Source organism: Danio rerio, chromosome 4 (assembly GCF_049306965.1).
Source record: "Danio rerio strain Tuebingen ecotype United States chromosome 4, GRCz12tu, whole genome shotgun sequence".
Taxonomy (NCBI): domain Eukaryota; kingdom Metazoa; phylum Chordata; class Actinopteri; order Cypriniformes; family Danionidae; genus Danio; species Danio rerio.
This window is the reverse complement of record NC_133179.1, coordinates 75,580,001-75,595,061: the sequence shown is the minus strand read 5'-3', so window position 1 is coordinate 75,595,061 and position 15,061 is coordinate 75,580,001. Positions and strand designations below refer to the sequence as shown.

The window sequence follows — 15,061 nt, the reverse complement described above, 5'->3', positions numbered from 1 at the left end:
TAAGAGTCTTGACCTGAACACGTTTACATGCCAATATCCAGATACAGTTATAGCGCCACCTGCTGGCCACAGGAAATGACATGTTTTACACTGTAACAAACTCCTCCCACAAATTTTATGGTATCAGCACCAAAATTGAGTGGTGTCATCTGAAAGCTCTAGCGGTGATATATTGTAAAGATCTAGAGTTTTTGCAGAGGGGCGTGTCCGTGGCGGCATGACAAACCTCAACGCTTCGCCAAGGAACAGGAAGTCCTCATAACTCAACCACACAAAGTCTGATCAGCCTGAAACTTCATATGGTTGATATACGTCATCTCTTGAACACATCCACATAACAATATTGAAGTGGGCGTGGCAAAATGACTCGACAGCACCACCTAGAAAAATTAAACGGACGAGCCCCTGATCTACGAATCACGCACATGCGCGAAAATTGGCACACACCTCAAACACGCCAAAACATACGAAAAAGTCTCTTGGAGCCATATCTCAAACCCAACAGGAAGTCGGATATTTTTAACTTCCTGCTGCAAATAAGTGGCATTTTTGCCATTTCCAGGCGTTGTATCTTAACGAACTCCTCCTAGGGATTTTATGCTATCGACACCAAAATTGGGTTTTGTCATCTAAAGGCCTTGGCGATGTTAAATTGCGGAGCTTTATAGTTTTTGTCGATGGGCGTGTCCGTGGCGGCCCCGCAAACTTTGACGATTCGCCACAAAACCGGAAGTCATTATAACTTAGGCATGCATTACCCGATCTGCCTCAAAATTCACACGTTTAATAAGAGTCCAGACCAGAACACGTTTACATGCCAATATCCAGATACAGTTATATCGCCACCTGCTGGCCACAGGAAATGTCATGATTTACAGAGTAACAAACTCCTCCCACAATTTTTTTTTGTATCAGCACCAAGTTTGGTGGGTTGTTATCTGAAAGCTTAAGTGATGATATTTTGTGAAGGTCTAGAGTTTTTGCAGAGGGGCGTGTCCGTGGCGGCATGACAAACCTCAACGCTTCGCAGTGGAACAGGAAGTCCTTATATCTCAACCACACAAAGTCAGATCAGCCTGAAACTTCACATGGCTCAGAAAAGTCCTCTTCTGAACACATCCCCAAAACAGTAATGAGTCAGTCATAACGCCACCTGCTGGCAGAAGGTAGATAGGCTTATAACTCAGCCAAACAACATCCGATCTGCCTGAAACTTCACATGGTTGTTTAAATTCCATTACTGAAGGCATCTACATGCCAATCTTAAGTCACAGTTATAGCGCCACTTGCTGGCAGATGGTAGTTTGCATTATAACTCAACCACACAAAGTCCGATCTGCCTGAAAGTTTACATGGTTGATAAAAGTCCTCTGCTGAACACATCTACATAACAACATTGAGTCTGTCGTAGCGCCACCTGCTGACAAAAGGCAGTTTGGCTTATAACTCAGCTAAACAATGTCCGATCTGCCTAAAACTTCACATGGTTGATAAGTTTCCTCTCCTGAAGACATCTACATGCCAATCATGAGTCAGTTATAGCGCCACCTGCTGACAGGAGGAAGTTTGGCAAAAATCAGTGATTTTCTCAGATTTTTTTAATATATCGGCTTAAATTATTACTGTTCGCTGTTCTCTGTCATCCTGAGGCCACCGGGTGGCGGTGAGCCCGGGTGCGAGGTCCCTATCATCGCTGCTTGCAGCTTTAATTGTTATTAGGGACCGAGCACCGAAACGGTGCGTAGGCCCTATTGGAATTGCTCCGTTTTTTATTAGGGACCGAGCACCGAAACGGTGCGTAGGCCCTATTGGAATTGCTCCGTTTATTATTATTATTATTATTATTATTATTCTTCTCTCCAATGAATCGCGATTTAGAGGGGCTAAACATGCCCGAAAACTCACGCAACTTTGCACACGCCTCAGAAGTGGCGAAAATTTACGTTTATTATGGGTCTCGGAAGTGGGTGTGGCAAAATGACTCGACAGCGCCACCTAGAAAAATTAAACGGACGAGCCCCCGATCTACGAATCACGCACATGCACGAAAATTGGCACACACCTCAAACATGCCAAAACATACGAAAAAGTCTCTTGGAGCCATATCTCAAACCCAACAGGAAGTTGGATATTTTTGACTTCCTGTGGCGAAAAAGTGGCGTTTTTGCCATTTTCAGGCGTTGTACTTTAACGAACTCCTCCTAGGGATTTTATCCGATCGACACTAAAATTGGGTTTTGTCATCTAAAGGCCTTGGCGATGTTAAATTGCGAAGCTTTAGAGTTTTCGTCGATGGGCGTGTCCGTGGCTGCCTCGCAAACTTTGACGATTCGCCACGAAACAGGAAGTCGTTATAACTCAGGCATGCATTATCCGATCAGCTTCAAATTTCACACGTTTGATAAGAGTCCTGACCTGAACACGTTTACATGCCGATATCCAGATATAGTTATAGCGCCACCTGCTGGCCACAGGAAATGACATGTTTTACAGAGTAACAAACTCCTCCCACAAATTTTTTTGTATCAGCACTAAATTTGGGTTGTGTTATCTAAAAGCTCTAGCAATGATATATTGTGAAGATCTAGACTTTTTGCAGAGGGGCGTGTCCGTGGCGGCATGACAAACCTCAACGCTTCGCCATGGAACAGGAAGTTCTTATAACTCAACCACACAATGTCTGATCTGCCTGAAACTTCACATGGTTGATAAAAGTCCTCTCCTGAACACATCCACATAACAATATTGAAGTGGGTGTGGCAATATGGCTCGACAGCGCCACCTATAAAAATTAAAAGGACGAGCCCCCGATCTATGAATCACGCACATGCACAAAAATTGGCACACACCTCAAACACGCTAAAACATACGAAAAAGTCTCTTGGAGCTATATCTCAAACTCAACAGGAAGTCGGATATTTTTAACTTCCTGCGGCGAATAAGTGGCAGTTTTGCCATTTCCAGGCGTTGTATTTTAACGAACTCCTCCTAGGGATTTTATCTGATCGACACCAAAATTGGGTTTTGTCATCTAAAGGCCTTAGCGATGTTAAATTGCGAAGATTTTGAGTTTTTGTCGATGGGCGTGTCCGTGGCGGCCTCGCAAACTTTGATGATTCGCCACAAAACAGGAAGTCGTTATAACTTAGGCATGCATTATCCGATCTGCCTCAAAATTCACACGTTTGATAAGAGTCCTGACCTGAATACGTTTACATGGCGATATCCAGATATAGTTATAGCGCCACCTGCTGGCCTCAGGAAATGACATGTTTTACACTGTAACAAACTCCTCCCACAAATTTTATGGTATTAGCACCAAATTTGAGTGGTGTCATCTGAAAGCTCTAGCGATGATATATTGTGAAGATCTAGAGTTTTCGGAGAGGGGCGTGTCCGTGGCGGCATGACAAACCTCAACGCTTCGCCATGGAACAGGAAGTCCTCATAACTCAACCTTACAAAGTCCGATCAGCCTGAAACTTCATATGGTTGATAAAAGTCCTCCCCTGAATACATCCACATAACAATATTGAAGTGGGCGTGGCAAAATGAATCGACAGCGCCACCTAGAAAAATTAAACGGACGAGCCCCTGATCTACGAATTACGCACATGCACGAAAATTGGCACACACCTCAAACACGCCAAAACATATGAAAAAGTCTCTTGGAGCCATATCTCAAACCCAACAGGAAGTCAGATATTTTTAACTTCCTGCTGCAAATAAGTGGCATTTTTGCCATTTCCAGGCGTTGTATTTTAACGAACTCCTCCTAGGGATTTTATGCTATCGACACCAAAATTGGGTTTTGTCATCTAAAGGCCTTGGCGATGTTAAATTGCGGAGCTTTATAGTTTTTGTCGATGGGCGTGTCCGTGGCGGCCCCGCAAACTTTGATGATTCGCCACAAAACCGGAAGTCATTATAACTCAGGCATGCATTATCAGATCTGCCTCAAAATTCACATGTTTAATAAGAGTCCAGACCAGAACACGTTTACATGCCAATATCCAGATGCAGTTATAGCGCCACCTGCTGGCCACAGGAAATGTCATGATTTACAGAGTAATAAACTCCTCCCACAAATTTTTTCGTATCAGCACCAAATTTGGTGGGTTGTTATCTGAAAGCTTAAGTGATGATATATTGTCAAGATCTAGAGTTTTTTGCAGAGGGGTGTGTCCGTGGCGGCAGGACAAACCTCAACGCTTCGCCGTGGAACAGGAAGTCCTTATATCTCAACCACACAAAGTCAGATCAGCCTGAAACTTCACATGGCTCATAAAAGTCCTCTTCTGAACACATCCCCAAAACAGTAATGAGTCAGTCATAACGCCACCTGCTGGCAGAAGGTAGATAGGCTTATAACTCAGCCAAACAACATCCGATCTGCCTGAAACTTCACATGGTTGATTAAATTCCATTACTGAAGGCATCTACATGCAAATCTTAAGTCACAGCTATAGCGCCACCTGCTGGCAGATGGTAGTTTGCATTATAACTCAACCACACAAAGTCCTATCTGCCTGAAAGTTCACATGGTTGATAAAATTCCTCTCCTGAACACATCTACATAACAACATTGAGTCTGTCATAGCGCCACCTGCTGACAAAAGGCAGTTTGGCTTATAACTCAGCTAAACAATGTTCGATCTGCCTGAAACTTCACATGGTTGATAAGATTCCTCTCCTGGTGACATCTACCTGCCAATCTTGAGTCACAGTCATAGCGCCACCTGCTGAGAGGAGGAGGTTTTGCATAAATCTGTGATTTTCTCAGATTTTTTAAATATATCGGCTTAAATTATTACTGTTCGCTGTTCTCTGTCATACTGAGGCCACCGGGCGGCGGTGAGCCCGGGTGCGAGGTCCCTATCATCGCTGCTTGCAGCTTTAATTATTAGGGACCGAGCACCGAAACGGTGCGTAGGCCCTATTGGAATTGCTCCGTTTTTTATTATTAGGGACCGAGCACCGAAACGGTGCGTAGGCCCTATTGGAATTGCTCCGTTTATTATTATTATTATTATTATTATTATTATTATTATTATTATTCTCGTCCGGAATGAATCGCGGTTTTGAGGGGCTAAACATGCCCGAAAACTCACAAAACTTTGCACACGCCTCAGAAGTGGTGAAAATTTACGTTTATTATGGGCTTCGGAAGTGGGCGTGGCAAAATGACTCAACAGCGCCACCTAGAAAAATTAAACGGACGAGCCCCCGATACACGAATCACGCACATGCACGAAAATTGGCACACACCTCAAACATGCCAAAACATACGAAAAAGTCTCTTGCAGCCATATCTCAAACCCAACAGGAAGTCAGATATTTTTAACTTCCTGTGGCGAAAAAGTGGCGTTTTTGCCATTTCCAGGCGTTGTATTTTAACGAACTCCTCCTAGGGATTTTATCCGATCGACACCAAAATTGGGTTTTGTCATCTAAAGGCCTTGGCGATGTTAAATTGCGAAGCTTTAGAGTTTTCATCGATGGGCGTGTCCGTGGCGGCCTCGCAAACTTTGACGATTCGCCACAAAACAGGAAGTCGTTATAACTCAGGCATGCATTATCCGATCTGCCTCAAAATTTACACGTTTGATAAGAGTCCTGACCTGAACACGTTTACATGCCGATATCCAGATACAGTTATAGCGCCACCTGCTGACCACAGGAAATGACATGTTTTACACTGTAACAAACTCCTCCCACAAATTTTATGGTATCAGCACCAAATTTGAGTGCTGTCATCTGAAAGCTCTAGCGATGATATATTGTGAAGATCTAGAGTTTTCGCAGAGGGGCGTGTCCGTGGCGGCATGACAAACCTCAACGCTTCGCCATGGAACAGGAAGTCCTCATAACTCGACCACACAAAGTCTGATCAGCCTGAAACTTCCTATGGTTGATATACGTCATCTCTTGAACACATCCACATAACAATATTGAAGTGGGCGTGGCAAAATGACTCGACAGCGCCACCTAGAAAAATTAAACGGACGAGCCCCCGATCCACGAATCACGCACATGCGCGAAAATTGGCACACACCTCAAACACGCCAAAACATACGAAAAAGTCTCTTGGAGCCATATCTCAAACCCAACAGGAAGTCAGATATTTTTAACTTCCTGCTGCAAATAAGTGGCATTTTTGCCATTTCCAGGCGTTGTATCTTAACGAACTCCTCCTAGGGATTTTATACTATCGACACCAAAATTGGGTTTTGTCATCTAAAGGCCTTGGTGATGTTAAATTGCGGAGCTTCATAGTTTTTGTCGATGGGCGTGTCCGTGGCGGCCCCGCAAACTTTGACGATTCGCCACAAAACAGGAAGTCATTATAACTCAGGCATGCATCACCCGATCTGCCTCAAAATTCACATGTTTAATAAGAGTCCAGACCAGAACACGTTTACATGCCAATATCCAGATACAGTTATAGCGCCACCTGCTGGCCACAGGAAATGTCATGATTTACAGCGTAATAAACTCCTCCCACAAATTTTTTCGTATCAGCACCAAATTTGGTGGGTTGGTATCTGAAAGCTTAAGTGATGATATATTGTCAAGATCTAGAGTTTTTGCAGAGGGGCGTGTCCGTGGCATCATGACAAACCCCAACACTTCGCCGTGGAACAGGAAGTCCTTATATCTCAACCACACAAAGTCAGATCAGCCTGAAACTTCACATGGCTCATAAAAGTCCTCTTCTGAACACATCCCCAAAACAGTAATGAGTCAGTCATAACGCCACCTGCTGGCAGAAGGTTGATAGGCTTATAACTCAGCCAAACAACATCCGATCAGCCTGAAACTTCACATGGTTGATTAAATTCCATTACTGAAGGCATCTACATGCCAATCTTAAGTCATAGTTATAGCGCCACCTGCTGGCAGATGGTAGTTTGCATTATAACTCAACCACACAAAGTCTGATCTGCCTGAAAGTTCACATGGTTGACAAAAGTCCTCTCCTGAACACATTTACATAACAACATTGAGTCTGTCATAGCGCCACCTGCTGACAAAAGGCAGTTTGGCTTATAATTCAGCTAAACAACGTCCGACCTGCCTGAAAATTCACATGGTTGATAAGATTTCTCTCCTGAAGACATCTACATGCCAATCTTGAGTCACAGTCATAGCGCCAACTGCTGACAGGAGGAAGTTTGCCATAAATCTATGATTTTCTCGGCTTCTTTATATATATCGGCTTAAAATATTATTGTTCGCTGTTCTCTGTCATCCTGAGGCCACAGGGCGGCGGTGAGCCTGGGTGCGAGGTCCCTATCATCGCTGCTTGCAGCTTTAATTATTATTATTATTATTATTCCGCCCCCTATCGGGGCACTTTTGAGGGTCTAAACATGCCCGAAAACTCATGAAAATTTGCACACACACCAAACGCGGTGTAAATAGCAGGTTGATATGTGTCTCGGAAGTGGGCGTGGCAAATTGACTCGACAGCGCCACCTAGAAAAATTAAACGGACGAGCCCCCGATACACGAATCACACACATGCACGAAAATTGGCACACACCTCAAACATGCCAAACCATACGAAAAAGTCTCTTGGAGCCATATCTCAAACCCAACAGGAAGTCGGATATTTTTAACTTCCTGCGGCGAAAAAGTGGCGTTTTTGCCATTTCCAGGCGTTGTATTTTAACAAACTCCTCCTAGGGATTTTATCCGATCGACACCAAAATTGGGTTTTGTCATCTAAAGGCCTTGGCGATGTTAAATTGCGAAGCTTTAGAGTTTTCGTCGATGGGCGTGTCCGTGGCGCCCTCGCAAACTTTGATGATTCGCCACAAAACAGGAAGTCGTTATAACTCAGGCATGCATTATCAGATCTGCCTCAAAATTCACACGCTTCATAAGCGTCCTGACCTGAACACGTTTACATGCCAATATCCAGATATAGTTATAGCGCCACCTGCTGGCCACAGGAAATGACATGATTTACGGAGTAATAAACTCCTCCCACAAATTTTTTCGTATCAGCACCAAAATTGTGTGGTGTTATCTGAAAGCTCTAGCGATGATATATTGTGAAGATCTAGAGTTTTCGCAGAGGGGCGTGTCCGTGGCGGTATGACAAACCTCAACGCTTCGCCATGGAACAGGAAGTCCTTATAACTCAACCACACAATGTCCGATCTGCCTGAAACTTCACATGGTTGATAAAAGTCCTCTTCTGAACACATACTCATAACAATATTGAAGTAGGCGTGGCAAAATGACTCGACAGCGCCACCTATAAAAGTTTAACGGACGAGCCCCCGATCTACGAATCACGCACATGCACGAAAATTGGCACACACCTCAAACATGCCAAAACATACGAAAAAGTCTCTTGGAGCGGAATCTCAAACCCAACAGGAAGTCGGATTTTTTTTACTTCCTGCGGCGAATAAGTGGCATTTTTGCCATTTCCAGGCATTGTATCTTAACGAACTCCTCCTAGGGATTTTATCTGATCGACAGCAAAATTGGGTTTTGTCATCTAAAGGCCTTGGCGATGTTAAATTGCGAAGCTTTAGAGTTTTTGTCGATGGGCGTGTCCGTGGCGGCCTCGCAAACTTTGACGATTCGCCACAAAACAGGAAGTCGTTATAACTCAAGCATGCATTATCCGTTCTGCCTCAAAATTCACATGTTTAATAAGAGTCCTGACCTGAACATGTTTACATGCCGTTATCCAGATATAGTTATAGCGCCACCTGCTAGCCACAGGAAATGTCATGATTTACAGAGTAATAAACTCCTCCCACAAATTTTTTCGTATCAGCTCCAAATTTGGTTGGTTGTTATCTGAAAGCTCAAGCGATGATATATTTTGAAGATCTAGAGTTTTTGCAGAGGGGCGTGTTTGTGGTGGCTTGACAAACCTCAACGCTTCGCCATGAAACAGGAAGTCCTTATAACTCAATCACACAATGTCTGATCTGCCTGAAACTTCACATGGTTGATTAAATTCATCTCCTGAACACATCCAGATAACAATATTGAGTCAGTCATAGCGCCACCTGCTGGCAGAAGGTAGTTTGGCTCATAAGTCAGCCACACAATGTCTGATATGCCTGAATCTTTACATGGTTGATTAAAGTCCTCTCCTGAAGAAATCTACATTGCAATATTGAGTCACAGTCATAGCGCCACCTGCTAGCAGATGGTAGTTTAGCTTATAACTCAGCCACACAATGTATGACCTGCCTGAAACTTCACATGGTTGATAAAATTCCTCTCCTGAACACATCTACATGCCAATCTTAAGTCATAGTCATAGCGCCACCTGCTGACAGGAGAAAGTTTGGCTTAAATTTGTGATTTTCCCAGGTTCTTTATATATATCGGCTTAGATTAATATTGTTTGCTGTTCTCTGTCATCCTGAGGCCACCGGGTGGCGGTAAGCCCGGGTGCGAGGTCCCTATCATCGCTGCTTGCAGCTTTAATTATTATTATTATTATTCCGCCCCCTATCGGGGCACTTTTGAGGGTCTAAACATGCCCGAAAACTCATGAAAATATGCACACACACCAAACGCGGTGTAAATAGCAGGTTGATATGGGTCTCGGAAGTGGGTGTGGCAAAATGACTCCACAGCGCCACCTAGAAAAATTAAACGGACGAGCCCCCGATACACGAATCACGCACATGCACCAAAATTGGCACACACCTCAAACACACCAAACCATACGAAAAAGTCTCTTGGAGCCATATCTCAAACCCAACAGGAAGTCGGATATTTTTAACTTCCTGCGGTGAAAAAGTGGCAATTTTGCCATTTCCAGGCGTTGTATTTTAACGAACTCCTCCTAGGGATTTTATTCGATCGACACCAAAATCAGATTTTGTCATCTAAAGGCCTTGGCGATGTTAAATTGCGAAGCTTTAGAGTTTTCGTCGATGGGCGTGTCCGTGGGGGCCTCACAAACTTTGACGATTCGCCACTAAACAGGAAGTCGTTATAACTCAGGCATGCAATATCCGATCTGCCTCAAAATTCACACCTTTGATAACAGTCCTGACCTGAACACGTTTACATGCCGATATCCAGATACAGTTATAGCGCCACCTGCTGGCCACAGGAAATGACATGATTTACGGAGTAATAAACTCCTCCCACAAATTTTATCGTATAAGCAGCAAAATTGGGTGGTGTTATCTGAAAGCTCTAGCGATGATATATTGTGAAGATCTAGAGTTTTCGCAGAGGGGCGTGTCCGTGGCGGTATGACAAACCTCAACGCTTCGCCATGGAACAGGAAGTCCTTATAACTCAACCACACAATGTCCGATCAGCCTGAAACTTCACATGGTTGATAAACGTCATCTCTTGAACACATCCACATAACAATATTGAAGTGGGCGTGGCAAAATGACTCGACAGCGCCACCTAGAAAAATTAAACGGACAAGCCCCCGATCTACGAATCACGCACATGCACAAAAATTGGCACACACCTCAAACATGGCAAAACATACGAAAAAGTCTCTTGGAGCCATATCTCAAACCCAACAGGAAGTCGGATATTTTTAACTTCCTGTGGCGAAAAAGTGGCGCTTTTGCCATTTCCAGGCGTTGTATTTTAACGAACTCCTCCTAGGAATTTTATCCGATCGACACCAAAATTGGGTTTTGTCATCTTAAAGCCTTGGTGATGTTAAATTGCGAAGCTTTAGAGTTTTCATCGATGGGCGTGTCCGTGGCGGCCTCGCAAACTTTGATTCACCACAAAACAGGAAGTTGTTATAACTCAGGCATGGAATATTCGATCTGCCTCAAAATTCACACATTTTATAGCAGTCCTGACCTGAACACGTTTACGTGCCGATATCCAGTTACAGTTATAGCGCCACCTGCTGGCCACAGGAAATGACATGTTTGACACTGTAACAAACTCCTTCCACAAACTTTCACGTATCAGCACCAAAATAGAGTGGTGTCATCTGAAAGCTCTAGCGATGATATATTGTGAAGATCTAGAGTTTTTGCAGAGGGGCGTGTCTGTGGCGGCATGACAAACCTCAACGCTTCGCCATGGAACAGGAAGTTATTATAACTGAACCACACAATGTCTGATCTGCCTGAAACTTCACATGATTGATAAACGTCCTCTCCTGAGCACATCTACATAATAATATTGAGTCATAGCGCCACCTGCTGGCAGAAGGAAGTTTGGCTTGTAACTCGGCCATACAATGTCAGATCTGCCTAAAATCTCACATGGTTGATAAAAGTCCTCGCCTTAGCACATCTATATAATAATATTGAGTCTTTAATAGCGCCACCTGCTGGAAGAAGGTAGTTTGTCTTATAACACAATCTCCACACAATCTCTGATCTGCCTGAAACTTCACATGGTTGATAAAAGTCCACTCCTGAACACATCCACATAACAATATTGAGTCAGTCATAACGCCACCTGCTGGCAGAAGGTAGTTTGCCTGATAACTCAGCCACACAATGTCCCATGTGCCTGAAACTTCACATGGTTGATAAGATTCTTCTCTGGAAGACATCTACATGCCAATCTTGAGTCACAGTTATAGCGCCACCTGCTGACAGGAGGAAGTTTGGCATAAATATGTGATTTTCTTAGATTTTTTAAATATATTGGCTTAAATTATTATTGTTCGCTGTTCTCTGTCATCGTAGGGTCACCGGGCGGCGGTGAGCCCGGGTGCGAGGTCCCTATCATCGCTGCTTGCAGCTTTAATTATTATTATTCTTCCGACTTCTTCCGCAGAATGAATCGCAGTTTTGAGGGGCTAAACATGCCTGAAAACTCACGAAACTTTGCACACGCCTCAGAAGTGGCGAAAATTTACGTTTGTTATGGGCTTCGGAAGTGGGCGTGGCAAAATGACTCGACAGCGCCACCTAGAAAAATTAAATTGACGAGCCCCCGATCCACGAATCACGCACATGCATGAAAATTGGCACACACCTCAAACATGCCAAACCATACGAAAAAGTCTCTTGGAGCCATATCTCAAACCCAACAGGAAGTCGGATATTTTTAACTTCCTGCAGCGAAAAAGTGGCGTTTTTGCCATTTCCAGGCGTTGTATTTTAACGAACTCCTCCTAGGGATTTTATCCGATCAACACCAAAATTGGGTTTTGGCATCTAAAGGCCTTGGCGATGTTAAATTGCGAAGCTTTAGAGTTTTCATCGATGGGCGTGTCCGTGGCGGCCTCGCAAACTTTGACGATTCGCCACAAAACAGGAAGTCATTATAACTCAGGCATGCATTATCCGATCTGCCTCAAAATTCACACGTTTGATAAGAGTCCTGACCTGAATACGTTTAAATGCCACTATCCAGATACAGTTACAGCGCCACCTGCTGGCCACAGGAAATGACATGATTTACGGAGTAACAAACTCCTCCCACAAATTTTATCGTATCAGCACCAAAATTGAGTGGTGTTATCTGAAAGCTCTAGCGATGTTATATTGTGAAGATCTAGAGTTTTCACAGAGGGGCGTGTCCATGGCGGCATGACAAACCTCAACGCTTCGCCATGGAACAGGAAGTCCTTATAACTCAACTACACAATGTCCGATCTGCCTGAAACTTCACATGGTTGATAAACGTCATCTCTTGAACACATCCACATAACAATATTGAAGTGGGCGTGGCAAAATGACTCAACAGCGCCACCTAGAAAAATTAAACGGACGAGCCCCCGATCTAAAAATTACGCACATGCACAAAAATTGGCACACACCTCAAACATGCCAAAACATACGAAAAAGTCTCTTGGAGCCATATCTCAAACCCAACAGGAAGTCGGATATTTTTAACTTCCTGTGGCGAAAAAGTGGCGCTTTTGCCATTTTCAGGTGTTGTATTTTAACGAACTCCTCCTAGGGATTTTATCTGATAAACACCAAAATTGGGTTTTGTCATCTTAAAGCCTTGGTGATGTTAAATTGCGAAGCTTTAGAGTTTTCATCGATGGGCGTGTCCGTGGCGGCCTCGCAAACTTTGACGACTCGCCACAAAACAGGAAGTCGTTATAACTCAGGCATGCAATATTCGATCTGCCTCAAAATTCACACATTTAATAACAGTCCTGACCTGATCAGGTTTACGTGCCGATATCCAGTTACAGTTATAGCGCCACCTGCTGGCCACAGGAAATGACATGTTTGACACTGTAACAAACTCCTTCCACAAGCTTTCCCGTATCAGCACCAAATTAGAGTGGTGTCATCTGAAAGCTCTAGCGATGATATATTGTAAAGATCTAGAGTTTTTGCAGAGGGGCGTGTCTGTGGTGGCATGACAAACCTCAACGCTTCGCCATGGAACAGGAATTTCTTATAACTCAACCACACAATGTCTGATCTGCCTGAAACTTCACATGATTGATAAAAGTCCTCTCCTGAACACATCCACATAACAATATTGAGTTAGTCATAGCGCAACCTGCTGGCAGAAGGTAGTTTGGCTTGTAACTCGGCCACACAATGTCCGATCTGCCTGAAACTTCACATGGTTGATGAAAGTCCTCTCTTGAGCACATCTACATGATAATATTGAGTCAGAGTCATAGCGCCACCTGCTGGCAGAAGGAATTTTGGCTTGTAACTCGGCCACACAATGTCAGATCTGCCTAAAATTTCACATGGTTGATGAAAGTCCTCTCCTAAACACATCTACATAATAATATTGAGTCTTTCATAGCGCCACCTGCTGGCAGAATGTAGTTTGTCTTTAAACACAATCTCCACACAATCTCTGATCTGCCTGAAACTTCACATGGTTTATAAAAGTCATCTCCTGAACACATCCACATAACAATATTGAGTCAGTCATAACGCCACCTGCTGGCAGAAGGTAGTTTGGCTTATAACTCAGCCACACAATGTCCCATGTGCCTGAAACTTCACATGGTTGATAAGATTCCTCTCCGGAAGACATCTACATGCCAATCTTAAGTCACAGTTATAGCGCCACCTGCTGACAGGAGGAAGTTTGGCATAAATCTGTGATTTTCTTAGATTTTTTTATATATTGGCTTAAATTAATATTGTTCGCTGTTCTCTGTCATCGTAAGGTCACCGGGCGGCGGTGAGCCCGGGTGCGAGGTCCCTATCATCGCTGCTTGCAGCTTTAATTATTGTTGTCTTTATAAACCTTGTTATGTTGTGTTTAGTTTGCCTTTGGATTTTTGCTGTTTGCTCGTGCACCCTGTTCACCCGATTCTGGTTTGTTTTGTCCAGCTCTTATCTGTACCTAGTCTGCTCACTGACTCATCGTTTTGGTTTGTTTGTTTGTTCACTTTGTTTCATGTTATGATCATATTTTTGAATTCCTGTGCTAACTTTGTTTGATACACTTTTGTTTATTGGGTTGTACTTTTGTCTCTGTTCGATTTTTGAACCTGGCCTGTCCCCTTATTTATTATTAAAACTTCTATTGCTGCACTTGGATATCTCTTGTATTTTGTAAGTCCATCGTGACAGAGCGTAATATTTGTTTAACTAGTCAATCCTGATGATGTAATTGTATGATTGTGATCTAAGGCCTGTTTGTGATGTATACACTGAGGCTGCTCGATTATTTCTCCTTATTTTTTGTTATGCTTGTTATTTTTCTCTCATAGTGCGAGTGAATCCATCACAAGTCCTCTTATATGTTCCTTTATGTTATCCAGAATAACCGAGGACGTGATATAAAGGCAAAAATTCGTATGATGTGTCAGTGATTTCAACACAACGCAGAAAACGTTACGCTACAGTTGCAAATCGATGTGTAAAATGGGCATAAGTGTGTATGTAAAAGTCTTACAGTGCTCTTCTGGTGTTTCTGACCACTGGCATCAGTCTCATCAGTGCTACATCAGATCTTCTGTACTTCTGCAGTTCAAACTTCTCTTGAGTCTCTTCTGACATCAGGAGCACAAACACCAGACCCGACCACTGAGCAGAGGACAGATCCTGTGATGTGAGATTTCCAGAGCTCAGACTCTTCTGGAGGTCCTCCACAAAGTCATCCTTCAGTTCATTCAGACAGTGGAAGAGGTTGATGG

The 15,061-nt window shown here is 43.5% G+C and overlaps 1 protein-coding gene across 3 annotated transcripts in view; it reads right to left on the bottom strand.

The window, feature by feature from the left end:
* Positions 1 to 15,061, bottom strand: part of LOC799502 (protein NLRC3) — a 93,239-nt gene that overhangs the window by 63,220 nt on the left and 14,958 nt on the right. For all 3 annotated transcript variants that reach the window (XR_012402907.1, XM_073949064.1, XM_073949065.1), the window contains exon 3: positions 14,821 to 15,061. This exon is cut by the window's right edge and continues 1,569 nt beyond it. Coding sequence is in view for 2 of the 3 variants with exons in the window: in XM_073949064.1 (XP_073805165.1) it covers positions 14,821 to 15,061 (241 nt within the window). In the remaining variant the exon portion in view is untranslated. The remainder of the gene's footprint in view (positions 1 to 14,820) is intronic.